The following is a 23875-nucleotide window of genomic DNA, read 5'->3' as shown; positions in this document are numbered from 1 at the left end:
CCCCTCATAATCAGAACACAACTCGAGTGAGATTAAAAAATGTAATTAAATAAAAAGCATACAATATGTTTTACTTATGACTTCGGCATGGCTGGACGAACCAAGTCTCAGGTCCAGGGAAGGAACATTTTAAAAGCCAGCCTCTTGGCATCGGAGAGAAAAATGTGCTGTTTTCAAGCGAATATCCTGCAATTCTACAAATTTTGTCATTGGGCAGAGGGATTTTTTTGTTGTTGTTGCAGCTGTAGAGCTAATATCATGCAATTATACACATTTTGCCATGAGGCAGAGAAACTTTGCAGTTTTAAAACAAAACCTCTAATAGTGAAAAAATTCCATGCTATTGTTTGAGGAGAGTGCACAACAATAAAACGTTTTATCACGGCAACTGGTTTGATACATTCACCTCTGAAGGTAAATAATGTACTTACATTCAGTAATCTTGCTCTGATTTGTCATCCTGAGGATCCCAGAGATATAAGGTAGCATAGTTTTGTTTGATAAAATCAATTTTTATATTCAAATGCCGGAACTGCGTTCTACAGTTTGAACCCCTGCTGTCTCTGGCCCCACATCCACCCCACCATCTAAATGGGTGCCAACTGTAAAGTTTGATGGAGGAGGAACAATGGTCTGCACTGTTTTTCATGGTTTGGGCTTGGCCCCTTAGTTCCAGTAAAGGGAAATCTTAACGCTATAGCATACAATGACATTCTAGACGATTCTGTGCTTCCAACTTTGTGGCAAAAGTGCACAAAGCAAGGTCCATGAAATGGTTTGTCGAGATCAGTGTGGATAAACTTGACTGGGCTGCAAAGAGCCCTGAGCTCAACCTCACTGAACACCTTTGGGATGAATTGGAACGCAAACTGCGAGCCAGTCCTAATCGCCCAACATCAGTGCCCGACTTCACTAATGCTCGTGGCTGAATGGAAGCAAGTCCCCGCATCAATGTTCCAACATCTAGTGGAAAGCTTTCCCAGAAGAGTGGAGGATGTTCTAGCAGCAAAGGGAGGGACCAACTCCATATTAATGCCTGTGATTTTGGAATGAGATGTTCGACGAGCATACTTTTGGTCATGCAGTGTATTTATCTGGATGTGAACCCCCTGCAGTACCTCCACAGCACCCACTTTGAGAACCCAGCAGACCCCACTCTGAGAAACCCTGATGTAGGGAATAGGTATTATGGTGCCATGTGGGACACAACCAATGTTTTCAAACCAGACCTGTTGATGTGTGAGGAGAATTTCCTGAGCTCTCTTGACAATGGACCTCAGCTCTTCCACAAATGTATCTTTCTCTGACTCAAGGACAAAATCCTCCTCCACCTACACAAGACATTACAGATACACAAAATATATATTTTTAAAGCCAAACTCAATGGACCAAACACAGGCTGCATGGCGAACTGGGTGTTAGTCCAAATGAGAATGCTTGCCGCAAAAACCATCATCCCATCCAATATAGAATAATCATATATTCATATCTAATATATCAAAACAGGTAGAAGTTTGAGGTGCAATAATCCCATGCAATGTCCATGTAGAACTGCCTGTTGATCTAGTCACCATATAATCTGCGATGTCTTCAGGTGCGTCTCCCTCTGTGTCGAACTTAAAGGTGACCATCTTGTTGCTGTGGGTTTCCAGCTGACACTCCACCATGTTGTCACCAGAGCCGGACACCTACAGAGCACAGGAAGAGAAACCATGTGGTTCTGTTCAATGTCTTGGACATGACAACTTCTTGGACTTGACAATTTATTGTAAACCTTTCACATCCTGATAGGGATTCATATTATTCGGGATACTATACCTGGATCATACTCAGTTGAAATGCATGGGATCCCTTTTCTGCCCCCCGATAGGACAATCTCCTCTGAGACTTCACCCTCTCTAGTTTTCCATTGGCTAACAACATCTGTAGATCCCCATCCCCATTGGCTGGAACAGCACTGTGAGAGAGGTGTCAGACAAGCAAGAGTCATGCACAACACGTGAACATTGATGGTAAAATAAATAGTACTCCATGTACAGTAGTGGGCATAGTCTTTTCTAACATGGAGGGCTTGACATTCAAAACAAAAAATAAGCGAACATTGACAACCGGTCCCTAGCCCTTCCCCTTGGTCCTAACCTTTGGATGTTTGCAGATCGGAAGGTTCTGGAAAGGTTTAAGTAGTGTAGTGGTGTAGCTTCCACCATATCACTTCAAACTTATTGATCTGCAAACATTGACCTGATAGGGCCGGGGGCAAGAGCAAGGAAGTAAATTGGGGCCGACGTTGAGAGTAGTGATGTGACACATACCCTGAAGAGGAGTGTCGCTCTGTGCCAGACTGGTTTGGACTCTCCTGTAGAGCCACATAAATAGACAGACCAACACCAAAACAGCAAAAACCAAAAAAAAAAATAGATACCAAACCATTAGTTGACTGATACAAATCAAATTGAACAACTGAAATAGGAAATTGAACAAAAATGAACCTATTTTAATGTAATTTAAAGGAAAGAAACTTGATCTGGTTGTTGTAGTACTGGTTAGTTTAAATCAGAACAAATACCATACAAACGTACTTAGCGTAACTGAGTAAAAGGACATTTTCTTCAAAACGAAACAAAAATAATGTGTTTTATTGTGATTCAAAAAGGGTATGGCCCTCGGAATACTCTCTACTGTATACACCCTTCTAGAACCGGCTGGATATTGGATGAAGATAGTGGTAGTAGTGGAACAGTATACAGTAGTGGTAGAGTGGCGTGCACTTCTGTACCTGAGCAATGCCCAGCAGAGCAGGGTCACAGTCTTGGAGTGAGGTTGAGGTGGGGTGCAGCAGCGAGGGGGCGTTAGAGTCAAGGGGCTGGGCAGTGGCGGCAACAGCCGGGGGAGAGGTCAGGCCCGAGGGGACATCAGCCAGACCAGACAGGGTTAGTTGGCTCTCTGGTGGGGTGGGCTGGGTCTCTGGGCCAGGGGTAGCAGGATGGAGGGGTGGCAGGGAGGCAGGGTGGGGGTGAGACGATGTATGAGAAGGACTGGGGGGCATCTGTGGAAGAGGGAAGGAAGTAGCCTGGGAAGGATTCAGAGGGGGCTGTTGCTCGGTGGTGGAGTCCGCCAATGCAGCCTCAGCGAGCTGGGTCTGGGTGTGGGCATGGGCCTGCGCTTGGGCCAGTGTCTGGGTGTGTGCCTGAGCTTGCATGGCCATCTGGGTGTGTGTGTGCGTGGGTAGCGGTTGTGTCAGCTGAGCTTGGTGCTGGGGGGATGGTGGCAGACCTCCTGCTCCTGCTACTACCTGACTGTACAAGGGTAGGGCTCTAGTCTGAGACCCGAGCTGGGGCACGTTTCTGGGGGATGCTGTCTGTGCTGGGTTAACAGTAGGCTGCTGGGGCAACATATGTGGGGGGATCTGAGGAAGCTGATAACCCAGTTGACATGGGTCAGGATTTGAGACCTGCTGATGCTGAGACTGCAGAGCCTGTTGAATTGGGGCTGGGGTTGTCTGAGACTGAAGCTGCTGTGGGAGTGTCTGTTGTATGACTTGTGGAACCTGTTGCACCAGCTGTTGCTGTTGGTATTGCTCCATGGGAATGGGTTGAGGCAGCATAGATTTAGACTGAGCCTGAGGTATGGGTTGGTTTAACGGCTGCACCACAGCTGGGCTTCCTGTTACTTGCAGCTGCTGCTGTTGTGGCTGTGGGACAGGCTGTAGCTGTACCTGTGGTTGTAGCTGTACCTGCTGGCCTTGGTTATACACTTGCCCAGTCTGTTGTTGTATGTGTTGAGGCGAAGCAGAGACCAAGGTGGTAGGGTCTATGACTGTGGAGGCAGGGGCCGACATGACAGTTCCAACACCAACAGATCCAGGAGACAGCATCATCTGCTGGTACTGCACCATGGACTGCTGTTGCTCCAACAGTACCTGCTGGTGTTGCTGGGTAACTTGTTGTGTGATGTCCTGATGTTGTTGTTGCAGGACTGGCTGTATGGCTTGCTGTTGGGTGGGCTGAGGTGCAGTGACATACTGGGGTGCCAGTAGTACAGCTGGAGCATGGGGGCGGTGTTGAGGCTGCGCTAGACCTGGGAGCTGAACACTGGGCTGCACTGGAGACTCGTGCTGGGGTTGGGCTTGGATCTGGCTGTGCATGGCGGTTATTGAGACTGGAGGTTGGGGTTGGACCAGAGCTGAACTCTGCCTCATAGGAGGCATCATCTGAGTCTCAACAACTGCTGGAATCGGATTCAAAGCTTGGGTTGGATGCAGAGGCTGGGGAGTCTGCTGGATGAGTGACTGCACTGGAGCCTGGGCCTGTATTTGAGCTGGGATCTGATGGATAGCCTGTACTATAGGAGCCTGGGACTGGATAGGGATCGGAGGACTTGGTGCCTGGATGGGGGCCACCACGTGAGGTGGAATCTGGACCTCGATCATCTGGGGCTGGGCTTTGAGTGGAGGCTGGGGCTGGGCCTGGAGTACTGGGACTGGGAAATGGCCCAGGCTCTGAGGGTGAGCTTCATTCTGAGCTTGAATCTGGGCCAGGACTTGGGCATGCACTATAGCCAGTGGAGCCTGGCTGGGAATCTGTGGCTGAATGGCTACAGGTTTGGCTCCCTGACCCTGGGCAGCCATCTGAGCTTGGACCTGCATGGCCTGTATAACATCTGCTGCTGGTAGGGTTGGGGCAACAAGAGGGATCTGAGAAGGAGGTTCAACGACAGAGCTCTGATGGCCCTGCTGTTGTTGCTGGACAACATACGTTTGTTGTTGTTGCTCCAGTAATACAGCTTGTTGTTGCTGCTGCTGCTGTTGTATCAGCGCTACTTGCTGTTGTTCTGTCACTTGCTGCTGCGTTAGGCTAGTGTGACTAGGTGGAAACATAGCAGTGTTTTGCTGTTGTTGTTGTTGCTGCAACAAACACACATCAATTTGTTGCTGTTGAATCAAAGCTTGCAACTGCTCACATTGTTGCTGAATCAAAGTGGTCTCTTGTTTCTCGCTTTGTTGAAATTGAATATTGGCGGTTTGCTGCTGCGATTGCCCAGTCTCTTGCTGTTGTTGAATCTGTTGCTGCTGCTGTTGTAGCAAAACCTGTTGGTGCAGTCTCTCTGCTTGTTGTTGTTGTAGCAACGCCTGCTGTTGCTGTTGTTGCTCGATCTGTTGTTGTAACAAAGCTTGCTGCTGTTGTAGCTCCAGCTGCTGTTGCAGTTGTGCCTGTTGTTGCTGTTGCTCCAATTGCTGCTGCTGTAAAACTGCTCGTTGCTGCTGAAGCTGTTGCTGTTGTAGCAGGGCTTGCTGTTGTTCCAACTGTTGCTGTAGCACAGCTTGCTGTGAGTCGATTGGATGACTGACGACCGCCTGTTGTTGTAGTTGGGTCGGTTGTTGCAGCACAGCTTGCTGTTGTTGATGCAGTGGTTGCTGCTGTTGTAGATCCATTTCCGGTTGTTGTTGGATCTGGCTCGCTTGGTGAGCCTCCAGTTGTTGTTGCTGCTGTAGGAGCGCTTGCTGCTGCTGTTGCTCAAACTGCTGCTGTTGTAACAGCGCTTGCTGTTGCTCTAGCTGTTGTTGCTGTAGTTGCGCCTGTTGTTGCTGTTGCTTTAAGGCTTGCTTTTGCTGCTGCTCTTGTTGCTGCTGCTGTAACATCGCTTGCTGCTGCTGTTGCTCAAATATTTGCTGTTGTAACAGCGCTTGCTGTTGCTCCAGTTGGTGCTGTTGTAGCCGTGCCTGTTGTTGCTTTTGTAGCAACACCTGTTGCTGCTGTTGCTCAAGCTGCTGTTGTATGTACACTTGCTGTTGTTGTTCTAGTAACATCGCTTGTTGTTGTTGCTGATGTTCAATCTGGTGCTGTTGGTGTAGCAACAATGTTTGCTGCTGTTGCAGTTGTTGCTGATGTTGTAGGTCGTTTAGCGGTGGTTGCACATAGGCTTGGGTTTGATCCACTTGCTGTAATGACAATGCCTGTTGTTGTTGCTGCTGTTGGTCCATTGATTGCTGTTGTGGTGGTAAGGCCTGCTGCTGAGGATGCTGTTGCATTTGCTGCTGCTGCTGAACCAAAGCTTGCTGCACATACACTTGCTGCTGAAGCTCAGTAGTTTGCTGCTGTTGGATTGCTATAGTCTGCTGCTGTTGTTCTATATGTTGCTGTATCAGTACCGCCTTCTGGGGAATTACATTGGCCTGTTGGTGTGGTTGTTGCTGCTGAAGCAGGGTGGTTTGTTGAGCCTCCATTTGCTGCTGCTGTGGCTCCATCAGTATCTGCTGTTGTTGAACAATGGTCTGCTGTTGGGTAATCATGAAAGGCTGCGCTTGCTGGGTTAAAGGCTGGGGTGTCATCTGGATGTCAGAGGCCTGCATGATGATAGGAGTGACATTGGCCTGGGTCTGTTGTGGGAGAGGGACCATGGCCTCCATGTCACCAACTCCCACTAGTCCTGTTGGGTCTCCCACTGATATGGGAGCTGGAAGAATGTTAAGCTGGGCTTGGGGTGAAACTGGGGGTGCGCAGGACTGGGAAGGGGCCATTGGTGCGATCTGTGATCCATCTGAATGGTATGACTGAGATGGTGTGAAGATAACCATCATGGGGTGACAGGGACATGGTCAGATGGAGTTATGGTGAGAAGGCAGGTAGGGGGAGATTGAGGTAAAGAGAGGAGGGAAGAGTAAGCATTAGAAAAAAGGGCAGGCATTAATTATCAAAGGACTGCACACATTCTTTAGAGGACATGAAAGCATTGTCATGATCAAGATTGTTATCGTTTGTTATCGTTCAAGCACATCTGATAATGTGCTTGAACGAGTTACATGAATTGAATAAATCAAGGTTCAAACTTCTTTTGTCCAGTAGAAAAGAGATGTTAGAGAGATGTTAAGAGAGTTGAACGGGATTGAGAGCCACTCACCTGAGAATACTGCTGTGGTACACCTGGTGAGACTTGCGTTGCCATAGCAACAGGCTGAACGTAAGTCTGCTGACCAACAGGTGCCCCACCACTGCTTTGACCAATGCACATGGCGGAAATCCCACCACTCTGACCAGTAGGCACGTTCGGAACTCCTCCGCTCTGACCAATCGGGAGCATTTCGTGGTGGGCCAAAAATGCCTAAAAACAGATAACAGACAATACAATTGAGCATGATTGCAGGGTTGGAGATAAGATATCAATCTCTTTGTAAACTAGATTTTCCAAAACAGGAAGAACCATAATATGATCTATGTTCCAAATGGCACCCTATTCTCTACATAGTGCACTACTTTTGGCCCTGGTTAAAAGTAGTCCACTACATAGGGAATAGGGTGTCCTTTGGGATGCCATATACTCACCGAGGCAGCAGCAGGGAGGCTGGGTTGAGAGAGCATGTATGACTCCCCTTGCTGAGGGTATGCCTGGCTCTGGCCACTGGCATAGGATTCACAGCTGGCTGAGCCAATGCTCTCACCTCCTGGAGTAAATACAAAGGCAAGAGTAAATAATATCATTATCATTATATCCTATTCTAGGACTGTCCGCAACCAAATAATGTTTATCTTAATATTCCACTTCGTTGCTGATATCTACCCCAGCACAATCAGTACGTAGGGAAACACAGTATACAGTCTTACGCCGTAAACAAATCTCTACAAGCCTCTGATTGACGGAATATTGGTCTGCTGTTGTACCTGTGGGCAGGCTCAGAGCATTCCCACTGTGGATCTGCTGCTGTTGCCTCACATGCTGATCCACCTCTGGAAGCTCCTCAACCTCACCCTGCCCTCCTCCTTCCCCACCTCCCCCTGTCAGCACAGCCACCCCAGGCCCCAGGGAGGAGAGGTGAGAGCAGGTGGAGGAGGTGAGGGTGGAGTCCCGTCTCTCATCAAAGCCTTGCTGCTGTCGGAGCAGCTGCTGCTGGCGTCTCTCACGGGACTTCTTGATGAGCGTGACGCGGTCACGGATGGATTTACCCACCACCTTAGCGTCGCTCTCGTGGAAGAAGCCTGACTTCACCTGGATAGAGGAGGAGGGAGAGGGGGTGGTGGGTAGACAGAGAGAGGAGAGAGAGAAAGAGAAAGAGAGAGCGAGAGAGAGAGGGTAGGTGAGGAGAAAGAGATAGGAGGCAGAGAGAAAAAGAGAGAGAAAAAGTTGAAAGCATGGCGAGGGAATGTAGGTTGGAGGCAACAACTAGCAAGGAAACCTTGATTAATGAGCGGTGGACTCTGTAATAGATCACCTTTCCTGTAGCCCTCCAACCTTCCCTGTAGTTCCTTCAACAGAGGTCCTAGTTATTCCTGCTCCGTCTAGCACTGTTCTCTCTTCTATCATTTTCACACTAATGTGCTGAGCCGAGCCAACCTTTACTGTAATGTTCTAGCCTGGGGCCATGCCAGAAAGGAATATCTAAAAAGAAAATATCAGAGCCTGCAGGATACAGTCTGGGTCTGCACCAAGGTGTGAAAAAGGTATCAGTGTCTCACCATTTCTCTTTCTGCCTCTCTCTCCCTTCCTCCCTATCCATTTCTCCCCCTAATCTCACCATCTCCGAAGCCACCTCCTCTGCGCTGTCGTTCTCCAGGTCGTAGCTGAACTCGATGGCCTCATTGTCTTTGTGTTTTCCCTTCAGCTTCTTTGGCTCCTCCACCCAGATCCTGAGGGCTAGGCAGTCCTGACAGCCGGTGTCTTCCTCCGCCAGCTCCACACGCACCCCGGTGTCCTCCCCGAAGAACGCATGGGTCAACAGGTCCCGGATGGACAGCCTGCAGACAGAGACAACACATCAAGCTTGCAACAAATGCCCACTTCTTTCCCAAACAATGTGTGGCTTTTATTGGATAGGACAGTGGAAGAACAGATGACAGGAAAGGTAGGAGAATGGCGATTCAGAAGGGCAGCGGGCTGGAGTTGAACCCATGCCCACTCTGGTATATGTTCCCGGGGTCAGCGGCCCTAACCACTAGACTTTTTCTTTACAAGCGCTCTGCTGTTTAGCAAGGTTTGCAAAAGGCATTGCAATTCCTCCCATTATTAGGAGAGAGAGAGTGGGAAGGGGGGGGGGGGGTTGAGAGAGGTCAAAACACTTGCCTCTGACTCTTGTCCTGGCGGATGCAGCACCCAATGATCTCTTTGATCTCTGGGTCGTTGACTTTATCGAAGCTGGCTGGTTTTATACCCTGTAGACAGAGCGGGAGAGAGGGGGCAGGTGAGGTGACCGAACGGACAATGATATAGATGATGTACTACTCCGTCCTACACAGACCGTAATATACTTTAGATGGGACTCCTGTAATACTTCAGAGAGTTAATCATGAAGCAGTAATGAAGAAACCCTGACTACAGCTAATGTACTGTCACATATACAGTATATTTAATCATTTACTGAATCTGAGGGAGGTTGGTGAGAAGATCAAGGGCAAGTCGGGAAACGACAGACTTGGCCAAAAGGCCAAAGTGGTTTTTGTGAAGAACGTTAGACGTAAAGATCTTGTAGAAGTAGGGGAAAGGGAACCTATGCCACAAAGGGACAAGCCCAAAGGGACAGCGGTCCCAGACTTACGCTGGTGACTTTGCGGTAGATCTGTGCAGCATTCTGGCACTCTGAGTAGGGGTATTCTGAGGTGGCCATCTCCAACATGCACATCCCAAAGGCATAGACGTCAACAGACTCATCATAATGTTCCTCGTACATCTCTGGAGCCATGAACTCAGGGGTACCTGGAAGACAGGGCACATTAGTCAATTGAAAAGGTAAAGTCGCACACCTTAAATACCCAGATGAAGATATTTTGAGACCAAAATTACCCGAAATTGGTGAAATAAGCATCATCATGCTTGGAGAGTGATGCTCAAACGGTGCAACCTGTGTTTATTGAATATCATTTTGACATCTAACCTCCTCTGTCAGTAAAGGACCATCATCAGACGCCCAGGAGTATAAATTATTTTATGAAGGTTACTCAGGGTCCACACTTACTGTAAACACAGACCACAGATCAGCTCTTAACATACACTTCCAGTGGCATTTAGTGCAATTTAGTGCAACATAACCACCGCAGAGACTGTACTCAGCTGATGATGCCTTCTTGGAGAGTTGGGTCAGCTCATAAGATATTCACATTGTAGCAGAGTGACCACAGATTCTAAAAGTCATTCCCACAACACTGATGTCCATTATCTCAAGTCTTACTCACAAAAAATCTGACATACCTATATGACCCATTCAAATACCATTCCCACAACATGACATAAGAAAACAACTGATCGCTGGCTCCGGAAACTGACGGTCGCTAGTTACCTATGACACTTTTGGCGAAGGAGGTCCTCATGAGAGTGGCCAATCCCAGGTCTCCGATCTTGACGGAGCCGGTAGGGCCGGTGATGAAGATGTTGTCACACTTGAGGTCCCTGTGGATGATGGGAGGGGTCCTAGTGTGGAGGAACTGGAGGCCCTTCAGGATCTGACGACACCAGCTCCTAAGGACCTTGGGCTTCATCACCTTGAAGCGCTTCAGGTACCTGCAGACAGGACAGGGGAGCACGGTTATAACTATACAGCATTGTGGCATGGTTTCTATGGAACAACCTCTTTGGTGTAACGCTATTTGCGAGCTGAGCAGGGGTCTGTGTGTCTTCTACCCACGTTTTGAGGGTTCCCGAGGTCATGAGTTCGGTGACCAGGACGATGCACTTCTTCCCTCGCAGCACTGACTCCCAGGAGTCATAGAAACGGACAATGTTAGGGTGCTGGAGGCCCTTCAGCATCTCTGCCTCCTCTTTAAAACGCTGCTGCTCCGCCTTGGTCAGCTTACGGTCCTGTAGACACAAAGAAATACACAGAAGGCAGGTTAGACATCAGAGAGCGTTCGGTTGTGAGAACAAGTTGCAAAGATCGAGCCAGAGCCAATACTGCACTGTTGAATCGTCAAGCAGTTAGTTCATCAGTGAGAACATACCCACGGCCTAAACAGCGTTCAGTGCTATTCTCCTACTGTTGTAGAAGAACAACAAAAAACGAAGGATTTCGAGTGCTTAGGTCTGTATTCAAGAGGCATAGGTTCATACTTTCAGCATACGCTAAACTGGAAACCTATGACAAAAAACATTCAGGAGACAATGCATATACTATACCTGAGACTTATTATGGGGAGCATGCTTTCAGGAAACAGCTCTTTGTCAACAACAGAGCCAATACTGGAACACTATACCAATCAGGAAACAGTGCTGTCAACAACAGAGCCAATACTGGAACACTATACCAATCAGGAAACAGTGCTGTCAACAACAGAGCCAATACTGGAACACTATACCAATCAGGAAACAGTACTGTCAACAACAAAGCCAATACTGGAGCCTCACAGCACAGTTGAAATATATAAATCAAAACTGGACGGTCTTTGGAGATAGATGGGAGGGATTAAAGGGAGCTGAAGGATGGGACTAAAATGTTAAATATACCGTGTCCGTAAAATGTATATAGTGTATATAGTATGATATTATTTAAAATAATATTGGAAATGATGCAGACAAGTACATTGATAGAAGCCACAATCTATTTGCAATATTAAAGCTGATCCACCACCTAAAAAAAAAAAAAACAATAGTGGAGCAATACAACCGATCAGTCAGCCCTCCTTACTACCAAGCAACCATATTTCATGTAAACACCTACCACCACTAGATGGCGCAAGCAAGATATAGTTTAATCTGCATGAGTGGAGACAACACCCACCTCAGCCTATAAGACACTTCTGCGGCATCTGCCACGCTGCCATTGGGCCTAGTATGGCGGATGCTGCAGAAATCCCTGGCTCCGGCAGAGTATCCCACTGGGAATAACACTCACACATGCATGCACACGCACACACAGACGTATGCTGACGCACACACACACACACACACACGTGTGTATATACAGTGGGGAGAACAAGTATTTGATACACTCCCGATTTTGCAGGTTTTCCTAATTACAAAGCATGTAGAGGTCTATAATTTTTTATCATAGGTAGTACACTTCAACTGTGAGAGACGGAATCAAAAAAAAAATCTTGGGCCATTCCTCCATGCAGATCTCCTATAGAGCAGTGATGTTTTGGGGCTGTTGCTGGGCAACACAGACTTTCAACTCCCTCCAAAGATTTTCTATGGGTTTGAGATCTGGAGACTGGCTAGGCCACTCCAGGACCTTAAAATGCTTCTTACGAAGCCACTCCGTTGTCCGGGCAGTGTGTTTGGGATCATTGTCATGCTGAAAGACCCAGCCACGTTTCATCTTCAATGCCCTTGCTGATGGAAGGAGGTTTTCACTCAAAATCTCACAATACATGCCATTCATTCTTTCCTTCACACGGATCAGTCGTCCTGGTCCCTTTGCAGAAAAACAGCCCCAAAGCATGATGTTTCCACCCCCATGCTTCACAGTAGGTATGGTGTTCTTTGGATGCAACTCAGCATTCTTTGTCCTCCAAACACGACGAGTTGAGTTTTTACCAAAAAGTTATATTTTGGTTTCATCTGACATTCTCCCAATCTTCTTCTGGATCATCCAAATGCTCTCTAGCAAACTTCAGACGGGCCTGGACATGTACTGGCTTAAGCAGGGGGACACGTCTGGCACTGCAGGATTTGAGTCCCTGGCGGCGTAGTGTGTTACTGATGGTAGGCTTTGTTACTTTGGTCCCAGCTCTCTGCAGGTCCCCCCGTGTGGTTCTGGGATTTTTGCTCACCGTTCTTGTGATAATTTTGACCCCACGGGGTGAGATCTTGCATGGAGCCCCAGATCGAGGGAGATTATCAGTGGTCTTGTGTCTTCCATTTCCTAACAATTGCTCCCACAGTTGATTTCTTCAAACCAAGCTGCTTACCTATTGCAGATTCAGTCTTCCCAGCCTGGTGCAGGTCTACAATTTTGTTTCTGGTGTCCTTTGACAGCTCTTTGGTCTTGGCCATAGTGGAGTTTGGAGTGTGACTGTTTGAGGTTGTGGACAGGTGTCTTTTATACTGATAACAAGTTCAAACAGGTGCCATTAATACAGGTAACGAGTGGAGGACAGAGGAGCCTCTTAAAGAAGAAGTTACAGGTCTGTGAGAGCCAGATATCTTGCTTGTTTGTAGGTGATCAAATACTTATCTTTCACCATAATTTGCAAATTAATTCATAAAAAATCCTACAATGTGATTTTCTGGATTTTTTTTAGTTGAAGTGTACCTATTGAAGTGAAGTGTACCTATGATGAAAATTACACAATTGGTAGCTGACTAAATACTTTTTTGCCCCCCTGTACGTATGTATGTATGTATGTTGGTTACTTACAGTAAGCAATAAAGGCCTGAGGGGGTGTGGTATATGGCCAATATACCACAGCTAAGGGCTGTTCTTATGCACAACACTTTTATTAATTCATTTTTATTTCACCTTTATTTAACCAGGTAGGCAAATTGAGAACAATTTCTCATTTACAATTGCGACCTGGCCAAGAAAGCAAAGCAGTTTGACACATACATCAACAGAGTTACACATGGAGTAAAACAAACATACAGTCAATAATACAGTAGAAACAAGTCTATATACGATGTGAACAAATTAGGTGAGATAAGGGAGGTAAAGGCAAAAAAAGGGCTATGGTGGCAAAGTAAATACAATATAGCAAGTAAAACACTAGAATGTTAGATTTGCAGTGGAAGAAAGTAGAAAGAAGAAGAAAAAAAAGATAACGGGGTGCAAAGGAGCTAAATAAATAAAATAAATACAGTTCAATTGTGAGCTGCTCTGACAGTTGGTGCTTAAAGCTAGTGAGGGAGATAAATGTTTCCAGTTTCAGAGATTTTTGTAGTTCGTTCCAGTCATTGGCAGCAGAGAAATGGAAGGAGAGGCGGCCAAAGAAAGAATTGGTTTTGGGGGTGACCAGAGAGATATACCTGCTGGAGCGCGTGCTACAGGTGGGTGATGCTATGGTGACCAGCGAGCTGAGATAAGGGGCGACTTTACCTAGCAGGGTCTTGTAGATGACATGGAGCCAGTGGGTTTGGCGACGAGTATGAAGCGAGAGCCAGCCAACGAGAGTGTACAGGTCGCAATGGTGGGTATTATATGGGGCTTTGGTGACAAAACGGATGGCACTGTGATAGACTGCATCCAATTTGTTGAGTAGGGTATTGGAGGCTATTTTGTAAAGTCGAAGTCGAGGATTGGTAGGATGGTGAGTTTTACAAGGGTATGTTTGGCAGCATGAGTGAAGGATGCTTTGTTGTGAAATAGGAAGCCAATTCTATTGGAGATGTTTGATGTGGGTCTGGAAGGAGAGTTTACAGTCTAACCAGACACCTAGGTATTTGTAGTTGTCCACGTATTCTAAGTCAGAGCCGAGTAGAGATGTTGGACAGGCGGGCAGGTGCAGGCAGCGATCGGTTGAAGAGCATGCATTTAGTTTTTTTTTATTTAAGAGAAATTGGAGGCCACGGAAGGAGAGTTGTATGGCATTGAAGCTTGCCTGGAGGGTTGTTAACACAGTGTCCAAAGAAAGGCCAGAAGTATACAGAATGGTGTCATCTGCGTAGAGGTGGATCAGAGACTCACCAGCAGCAAGAGCGACATCAATGATGTATACCGAGAAGAGAGTCGGTCCAAGAATTGACACAACGCGGAGTGTCTGGATACAGCCTTTATCCGTGGTATATTGGCCATATATCAAACCCCTGAGGTACCGTATTGCTATTATAAACTGGGGACCAGCGTAATTAGAAGAGTAAAACCTGTGGTATACTTTCAGCCAATCAGCATTCAGAGCTCAAACCACCATTATAAAAAGGCAAATATAAGCAAATAATATACCACTATGAATCGGTAAGTGACTATACATTTATAGCTTAGTCATTTTCTAAATGGCAGCTGTCCTAACAATTGTCATCGTTAAAAGAACAAAGCAAGCATTGTGTTTTTTTTTGTGGTCGTTTTGACCTCTGTTGACCTTGCCACTTGTGGTCTCTTACGCGTCATTCAACATCACACTATAGTCTGAACAGAGGACAACAACCAAAGGTCATGACCTGAGGCGGGAAACAACAGATGTGACAATTGCAACAAGTGGTGACAAGGCAAGGCCATATTGCAAAACAAACAAAGAAACTACAAAACAAAGATGTGCATGAAAACAACCATCTCCTCACTAGCACCTGTCAAGTACATGAAAACAACCATCTCCTCACTAGCACCTGTCAAGTACATGAAAACAACCATCTCCTCACTAGCACCTGTCAAGAACATGAAAACAACCATCATCTCCTCACTAGCACCTGTCAAGTACATGAAAACAACCATCTCCTCACTAGCACCTGTCAAGTACATGAAAACAACCATCTCCTCACTAGCACCTGTCAAGTACATGAAAACAACCATCTCCTCACTAGCACCTGTCAAGTACATGAAAACAGATTGAAATGGTCAGTGGGATTCCTGCCATAGCAACAACAAACAACACATATCCGTAAAATAGCATTCATAATATGTTGCTTTCCATTTACCTCTTCCATTTACTTATAGGCTCTGTGTTCATGAATTACTGTCTGAAGGGAGAGGGGCTACTACTGCAGACATTTCATTCTAAATCAGATTTACTTCTGATTTCCATGTAATACAGTTTCCCTCATTAAATCCCTCCCCTCGTCACTCCCTCTCGCTTGGTCTCTGCATCGTGTAGTCGAAGATCCATCTCTTCCAACTCAATGTCCTTTTCTGGAAGTGAAGGCCACCTCTCTCCTCTTCGCCCCCTCCTCCTCCTCCCTCTTGGCACTGTCATCCCTCCCTCTCTCTCTCTCTCCTGTATTCGCTAGCTTGAACTGAGCGTCAACAGCAAGACTGCTGCTTTATTGTCAGAGCTAAAAATAATATCCTGGACTTGGGACTGCCCCTTTGCCTCGACTCCCTGCTGTTTCACTGTCTGAATGGCTTGATGTGTCTGTCTGGGTCTCAGTGGCTGTCTGTGCAGTAGGCCTATGCCTTTCGGTTAGTCTGTGTCCCTGCATTGAACTGTTTAACAACGGTGTCTCTACATCTGTGTAGCTAACTCCCTAACAGTGTCTGATTTTGTGTGTTGGTTTCTGTTGATCACAGACTAGTCTCACAGTCATCTGTCAGTGTGCATAATCAGAGCATCAGTCTGTGTCACCGCTTGTCGTCTGTGTGTCTCTTGTCTGGCCGTCTGTCTGGCTGTCTAACTCCATATTCTCTGCGCATCCGGCAGCTCTCCCCTGTGTATCTATTGTGTGGTTTCCAGTGTTCGGTCAGATGATCTGGGGTAAGAAAAGGTCACTGGGGTCAATTATCATCATAATCAGTTCAGTCATGTCACGGTGGCAAAAGACAAGCATACATGTACGCATGCACAAAGAAGAAACACACACATCTGCTCTCTATAATATGAAAGGCAGGGGAATAGATGCATAGGGGCCTCATAAATAAAACATTAATTATGAAGACTGCTTAACATACTAACATACAATACTATTAAAGCTGACAATGGAAAGGAAATCTCATTGACATATACACCACCGTGCAAAAGTTTGGGTTCACTTAGAAATGTCCTTGTTTTTGAAAGAAAAGCACATTTTTGTCACCTTAAAATAACATCAAATTGATCAGAAATATAGTGTAGACATTGTTAATGTTGTAAATGACTATAGTAGCTGGAAAAAGCAGATTTTTAATGGAATATCTACATAGGCGCACAGAGGTCCATTATCACTAACCATCACTCCTGTGTTCCAATGGCACGTTGTGTTAGCTAATCCAAGTTGATAATTTTAAAAGGCTAATTGATCATTAGAAAAGCCTTTTGCAATTAGGTTAACACAGCTGAAAATTGTTGTTCTAATTAAAGAAGCAATAAAACTGGCCTTCTTTACACTAGTTGAGTATCTGGAGCATTAGCATTTCTGGGTTCGATTACAGGCTCAAAATGGCAAAAAACAAAGTACTTTCTTCTGAAACTCGTCTATTCTTGTTCTGAGAAAGGCTATTCCATGCGAGAAATTGCCAAGAAACTGAAGATCTCGTACAACACTGGGTACTACTCCCGTCACAGAACAGCACAAACGGGGTCTAACCAGAATAGAAAGAGTGGGAGGCCTCGGTGCAACTAAGCATGAGGACAAGTACATTAAAGTGTCTAGTTTGAGAAACAGAAGCCTAACAAGTCCTCAACTGGCAGCTTCAAAAATGAAACGTCCTCTCACTGTCAACTGCATTTATTTTGAGCAAACTTAACATGTGTAAATATTTGTATGAACATAACAAAAACTGAACAAGTTCCACAGACATGTGACTAACTAACATAAATTGAATAATGTGTCCCTGAACAAAGGGGGGGTCAAAATCAAAAGTAACAGTCAATGCAGCTGGAGGCCACACCAGATACTAAGTATCTGCAGTGCATCTCCTCCACATGGACTGCACCAGATTTGCCTGTTCTTGCTGTGAGATGTTACCCCACTCTTCCACCAAGGTACCTGCAAGTTTCCAGACATTTCTGGGGGAGAATGACCCTAGCCCTCACCCTTTGATCCAGAGGTACCAGATGTGCTCAATGGGATTGAGATCTGGGCTCTTCGCTGGCCATGGCAGAACACTGACATTCCTGCCTTGCAGGAAATCACACACAGAACAATCAGTATGGCTGGTGGCACTGTCATACTGGAGGGTCATGTCAGGATGAGCCTGCAGGAAGGGTACCACATGAGGGAGGAGGATGTCTTCTCTGTAACGCACAGCGTTGAGATTGCCTGCAATGAGAACAAGCTTAATTCGATGATGCTGTGACCCTCCACCTCCCAAATCGATCCCGCTCCAGAGTACAGGCCTCGATGTAACACTCATTCCTTCGACGATAAACGCGAATCCTACCATCACCCCTGGTGAGACAAAACCGCAACTCGTCAGTGAAGAGCCATTTTTGCCAGTCCTGTCTAGTCCAGCGACGGTGGGTTTGTACCCATTGTTGCCGGTGATGTCTGGTGAGGACCTGCCTTACAACAGGCCTACAAGCCCTCAGTCCAGCCTCTCTCAGCCTTTTGCGGACAGTCTGAGCACTGATGGAGGGATTGTGCATTCCTGGTGCAACTCGAGCAGTTGTTGTTGCCATCCTGTACCTGTCCCGCAGGTGTGATGTTCAGATGTACCCATCCTGTGCAGGTGTTGTTACACGTGGTCTGCCACTGCAAGGACGATCATCTGTCCGTCCTGTCTCCCTGGTGCGCTGTCTTAGGCATCTCACAGTACGGACATTGCAAAATATTGCCCTGGCCACATCTGCAGTCCTCAAGCCTCCTTGCAGCATGCCTAAGTCACATTCACGCAGATGAGCAGGGACCTTGGGCATCTTTCTTTTGGTCATTTTCAGAGCCTCTTTAGTGTCATAAGTTTTCATAACTGTTACCTTAACTTCCTACCGTCTGTAAGCTGTTATTTTCTTAACATTTGTTCCACAGGTGCATGTTCATTAATTGGTTATGGTTCATTGAACAAGCATGGGAAACAGTGTAAACCCTTTACAATGAAGATCTGTGAATTAATTTGTATTTTTACGAATTATCTTTGAAAGACAGGGTTCTGAAAAAGGGAAGTTTCTTTTTTTTGCAGAGTTTAGTACTCGCAAAACACCAGTCTCAACGTCAACAGTGAAGATGCGACTCCGGGATGCTAGACTTCTAGGCAGAGTGCCATCTTGATCTTTTCTTTTTATTGGCCAGTCTGAGATATGGCTTTTTCTTTGCAACTCTGCCTAGAAGGCCAGCATCCCGGAGTCGCCTCTTCACTGTTGACGTTGAGACTGGTGTTTTCCGGATACTATTTAATGAATCTGCCAGTTGAGGACGTGTGAGGTGTCTGTTTCTAAACTAGACACTCTAATGTACTTGGCCTCTTGCTCAGTTGTGCACCAGGACCTCCCACTCCTCTTTCTATTCTGGTTAGAGCCAGTTTGTGCTGTACTGTGAGTGGAGTAGTACACAGCATTGTACGAGATCTGCAGTTTCTTGAAAATTTCTCGCATAAAATAGCCTTTCTCAGAACAAGAATAGACTGACGAGTTTCAGAAGTACTTTGTTTTTTGCCATTTTGAGTGTGTAATCGAACCCACAAATGCTGATGCTCCAGATACTCAACTAGTATAATAAGGCCAGTTTTATTGCTTCTTTAAATCAGTAAAAACGTTTTCAGCTGTGCTAACATAATTGCAAAGGGGTTTCTAATGATCAATTAGCCTTTTAAAATGATCAACTTGGATTAGCTAACACAGGAGTGATGGTTGGTGATAATGAGTCTCTGTCCGCCTATGTAGATATTCCATAAAATAAAATAAAAATCAGCCGTTTCCAGCTTCAATAGTCATTTACAACATTAACAATGTCTACACTATTTCTGATCAATTTTATGTTATTTTAAAATAGACCAAAAAAAGGAGCTTTTCTTTCAAAAACAAGGACATTTCCAAGTGACCCCAAACTTTTGAAAGGTAGTGTATGCATTCTCAGAACCCAGAATCACATTTCACAGTACGCTATATGTGGTTTACAAAAACTACTAGGCTATGAAAATATTTACACACTTTCTTTCTCCAGCAAAGCAAACAAACTGGGAGTATACGATGTGATAACGTAGGTGAAGGACAAACACACGTTTGAGACATTGCTCAGTGTAAGGTTCCGTCTTTCGGATGGGACGTTAAAAGAGTGTCCTGACTCTCTGTGGTCACTAAGGATCCCATAACACTTATCATAAGAGTAGGGGTTTTAACCCCGGTGTCCTGGCTAAATTTCCACTCTGGCCCTCAAACCATCATTTTCTACCTCATAATCGTCTCCAGAGTCCAATTGGCTCGTTCATCTCCCCCTCTTTATTAAAAAAGAGATATCTATATATGTATATATATATATATATATTTCACCTTTATTTAACCAGGTAGGCTAGTTGAGAACAAGTTCTCATTTACAACTGCGACCTGGCCAAGATAAAGCATAGCAGTGTGAATAAACAGCAACACAGAGTTACACATGGAGCAAACAATAAACAAGTCAAGAACACAGTAGAATTTTTTATATTTTTTTATAAAATAATAAAAAGAGTCTATATACATTGTGTGCAAAAGGCATGATGAGGTAGGCGAATAATTACAATTTCGCAGATTAACACAGGAGTGATAAATGATCAGATGGTTATGTGCAGGTAGAGATACTGGTGTGCAAAAGAGCAGGAAAGTAAATAAATAAAAACAGTATGGGGATGAGGTAGGTAAATTGGGTGGGCTATTTACCGATGGGACTATGTACAGCTGCAGCGATCGGTTAGCTGCTCAGATAGCAGATGTTTAAAGTTGGTGAGGGAGATAAAAGTCTCCAACTTCAACGATTTTTGCAATTCGTTCCAGTCACAGGCAGCAGAGAACTGGAAGGAAAGGTGGCCAAATGAGGTGTTGGCTTTGTATCAGTAAGATACACCTGCTGGAGCGCGTGCTACGGGTGGGTGTTGCTATCGTGACCAGTGAACTGAGATAAGGCGGAGCTTTACCTACTATGGACTTGTAGATGACCTGGAGCCAGTGGGTCCGGCGACGAATATGTAGTGGGGGCCAGCCGACTAGAGCATACAGGTCGCAGTGGTGGGTGGTATAAGGTGCTGTGATAAACTGCATCCAGTTTGCTGAGTAGAGTATTGGAAGCCATTTTGTAGATGACGTCGCCGAAGTCGAGGATCGGTAGGATAGTTTTACTAGGGTAAGTTTGGCGGCGTGAGTGAAGGAGGCTTTGTTGCGAAATAGAAAGCAGATTCTAGATTTGATTTTGGATTGGAGATGTTTGATATGAGTCTGGAAGGAGAGTTGCAGTCTAGCCAGACACCTAGGTACTTATAGATGTCCACATATTCTAGGTCGGAACCATCCAGGGTGGTGATGCTAGTCGGGCGTGCGGGTGCAGGCAGCGAACGGTTGAAAAGCATGCATTTGGTTTTATCAGGGAATCGCCCGCAGCAAAGGCAACATCATTGATATATACAGAGAAAAGAGTCGGCCCGAGAATTGAACCCTGTGGCACCCCCATAGAGACTGCCAGAGGACCGGACAACATGCCCTCCGATTTGACACACTGAACTCTGTCTGCAAAGTAGTTGGAGAACCAGGCAAGGCAGTCATTAGAAAAACCGAGGCTACTGAGTCTGCCGATAAGAATATGGTGATTGACAGAGTCGAAAGCCTTGGTCAGGTCGATGAAGACGGCTGCACAGTACTGTCTTTTATCGATGACGGTTATGATATCGTTTAGTACCTTTAGCGTAGCTGAGGTGCACCTGTGACCGGCTCGGAAACCAGATTGCACAGCGGAGAAGGTACGGTGGGATTCGAGATGGTCAATGATCTGTTTGTTGACTTGGCTTTCAAATACCTTAGATAGGCAGGGCAGGATGGATATAGGTCTGTAACAGTTTGGGTCCAGGGTGTCTCCCCCTTTGAAGAGTGGGATGACCGCGGCAGCTTTCCAGTCCTTGGGATCTCAGACGATATGAAAGAGAGATTGAACAGAATAGGGGTTGCGATAATGGCGGCGGATAGTTTCAGAAATGGAGGGTCCAGATTGACAAGACCAGCTGATTTGTACGGGTCCAGGTTTTGCAGGTCTTTCAGAACATCTGCTATCTGGATTTGGGTAAAGGAGAAGCTGGGGAGGCTTGGGCAGGTAGCTGTGGGGGGGGGGGGGGGGAGTAGCCAGGAGGAAGGCATGGCCAGCCGTTGAGAATTGCTTGTTGAAGTTTTCGATTATCGTGGATTTGTCGGTGGTGACCGTGTTACCTAGCCTCAGTGCAGTGGGCAGCTGGGAGGAGGTGCTCTTGTTCTCCATGGACTTTACAGTGTCCCAGAACTTTTTGGAGTTGGAGCTACAGGATGCAAATTTCTGCTTGAAAAAGCTGGCCTTTGCTTTCCTGACTGACTGCGTGTATTGGTTCCTGACTTCCCTGAACAGTTGCATATCGCTGGGATCGATGCTATTGCAGTCCGCCTCTACCCTGTAACTATTCCCCAGGTCGTGGCTGTAAATGAGAATGTGTTCTCAGTCAACGTACCTGGTAAAATAAGAGTAAAAACAAAAACAGGACATAATTAAAAAAGGGGGAGGAAAATAGACAAGACTCCAACTTGTAAGATCAAGTTGACCACGAGACAAATGAAGGAGGGAGCAACAGAGTAACAAAGAGAGAGAAACAGAGGAAGAAAATGAAGAGAAAGAGCGAGGGAACTGAGAAGCTATGAAAGAGGCCTATTGTGTACAGCAGGCTGTGGGTGTCTCTCTGCAGTCCCTCTGAGTGAATATCCTTGTTATTAAGTGGTGTGATACATATGGTGTGGGTCTCAAATGGCACCCTATTCCCTATATAGTGCTCATTAGGGTGCTCACAGTGCCCATAGGGTCCTCTACTCCACCAATTAATCCACACATAAAACGGTCAACCGAATCGTCTCTCTTCCTTCCAGGCCTTTTCTTCTCTTGACTTTATATTGCGATTGGCAACTTTCATAAATTAGGTGAATTACCGCCACTGACCTCGTTCGTCTTTCAGTCACCCACATGGGTATAACCAATGAGGAGATGGCACGTGGGTACCTGCTTCTATAAACCAATGAGGAGATGGGAGAGGCAGGATTTACAGCGCAATCTGCATCAGAAATAGAACTGATTTCTATTTTAGCCCGTGGCAACGCAGACGCTCGTTGGCAACGCGCGAGCAGTGTGGGAGCAATAATTGAATAACATAGTTTTCTCAATTTATTTTGCAATGCTCACGCACGTGACACGAGCAGTGTAGTCAGCCTGTAAGGCACTGGATCGCAATGCTAGCTGTGCCACTAGAGATTCTGGGTTCGAGTCCAGCCGGCTGCGACAGGGAGACCCATGAGGCGGCGGACAATTGGCCCAGCATTGTCCGGGTTAGAGGACGTTTGGCCGGTAGGGATGTCCTTGTCCCATCACGCACCAGCGACTCCTGTGGTGGGCCGGGTGCAGTGCACGCTGACACGGTCGCCAGGTGTACGATGTTTCCTCCGGCACATTGGTGCGGCTGGCTTCCGGGTTAAGTGGACATTTTGTCAAGAAGCAGTGTGGCTAAATGTATAAAATGTGTATGTAAACAAAAGATGTTCTGTTTGATAATGTGTTTGGTAATGTTATACGAATTGGTAAAGTGTTTAGTAGTCTGTTTTTCTGGTCTCCTTTGACAAGCCTGTAACACTTCGGGATCCTGAGTGGCGCAGCGGTCTAAGGCATTGCAGTGCTAGAAGCATCACCACAGACCCGGGCTGTAACACAACCGGCCGTGATCGAGAGTCCCATAGCGCGGTTCACAATTGGCCCAGCGTCGTCCGGGTTAGGGGACGGTTTGGCCGGGGTAGGCTGTCATTGTAAATAAGTACTTGTTCTTAACTGAATTACCTAGTTAAATAAAAGGTTAATTAAAAAAAAAAAAAAATTACATTAAGACAGCCTGTTTGATAATGTGTTTTGGTAATGTGCTGTAGAACTGCCTCTCCAGTCCCAGTTCCTGGCCCGTTTACTCACAGGCCACAGTCACAAGCCAAAGGCTTGTAAACAGATTAAGACGTGACCTCAACCAAACCATGAGACTGTTTTTACCCAGACACCTGTTAAGCGGAAGGTAAGCCAACGAGGCTAGAAGTCACACAGTCAGTCAAACAGTGCTTGACTCATTTTGTGTGCCGGTATGGTTTATATTTAGGTGCAGGAACACCACAATGCTTTTGAGCTATTATTTTATAAGAGGAACAGGAGCTCAAGCAGTAGAACATTTGATGTGCAGGTACTCAGCTTCGGTGAGCTCCTGCCAAAGTCAAGCACAGCAGTCAGACAGTAAAAC

General features: G+C 46.1%; 1 protein-coding gene across 2 annotated transcripts in view; it reads right to left on the bottom strand.

Annotated features, from left to right (window-relative positions):
* wnk3 (WNK lysine deficient protein kinase 3) overlaps window positions 1–23875 on the bottom strand; it is a 78810-nt gene that overhangs the window by 15316 nt on the left and 39619 nt on the right. For both annotated transcript variants that reach the window (XM_031803868.1, XM_031803869.1), the window contains exons 3-15: window positions 10607–10779; window positions 10262–10482; window positions 9524–9681; window positions 9052–9140; window positions 8507–8726; window positions 7656–7980; window positions 7320–7438; window positions 6898–7098; window positions 2777–6550; window positions 2313–2356; window positions 1819–1957; window positions 1572–1688; window positions 1230–1331 (exon numbers count right to left, since the gene is read on the bottom strand). In XM_031803868.1, the coding sequence (XP_031659728.1) occupies window positions 1230–1331; window positions 1572–1688; window positions 1819–1957; window positions 2313–2356; window positions 2777–6550; window positions 6898–7098; window positions 7320–7438; window positions 7656–7980; window positions 8507–8726; window positions 9052–9140; window positions 9524–9681; window positions 10262–10482; window positions 10607–10779 (5682 nt within the window). The remainder of the gene's footprint in view (window positions 1–1229; window positions 1332–1571; window positions 1689–1818; window positions 1958–2312; window positions 2357–2776; window positions 6551–6897; window positions 7099–7319; window positions 7439–7655; window positions 7981–8506; window positions 8727–9051; window positions 9141–9523; window positions 9682–10261; window positions 10483–10606; window positions 10780–23875) is intronic.

This window comes from Oncorhynchus kisutch, linkage group LG24 (assembly GCF_002021735.2).
Source record: "Oncorhynchus kisutch isolate 150728-3 linkage group LG24, Okis_V2, whole genome shotgun sequence".
Classification (NCBI taxonomy): domain Eukaryota; kingdom Metazoa; phylum Chordata; class Actinopteri; order Salmoniformes; family Salmonidae; genus Oncorhynchus; species Oncorhynchus kisutch.
Note: the sequence above shows the minus strand (reverse complement) of the source record. Positions and strands in the feature narration are given on the sequence as shown.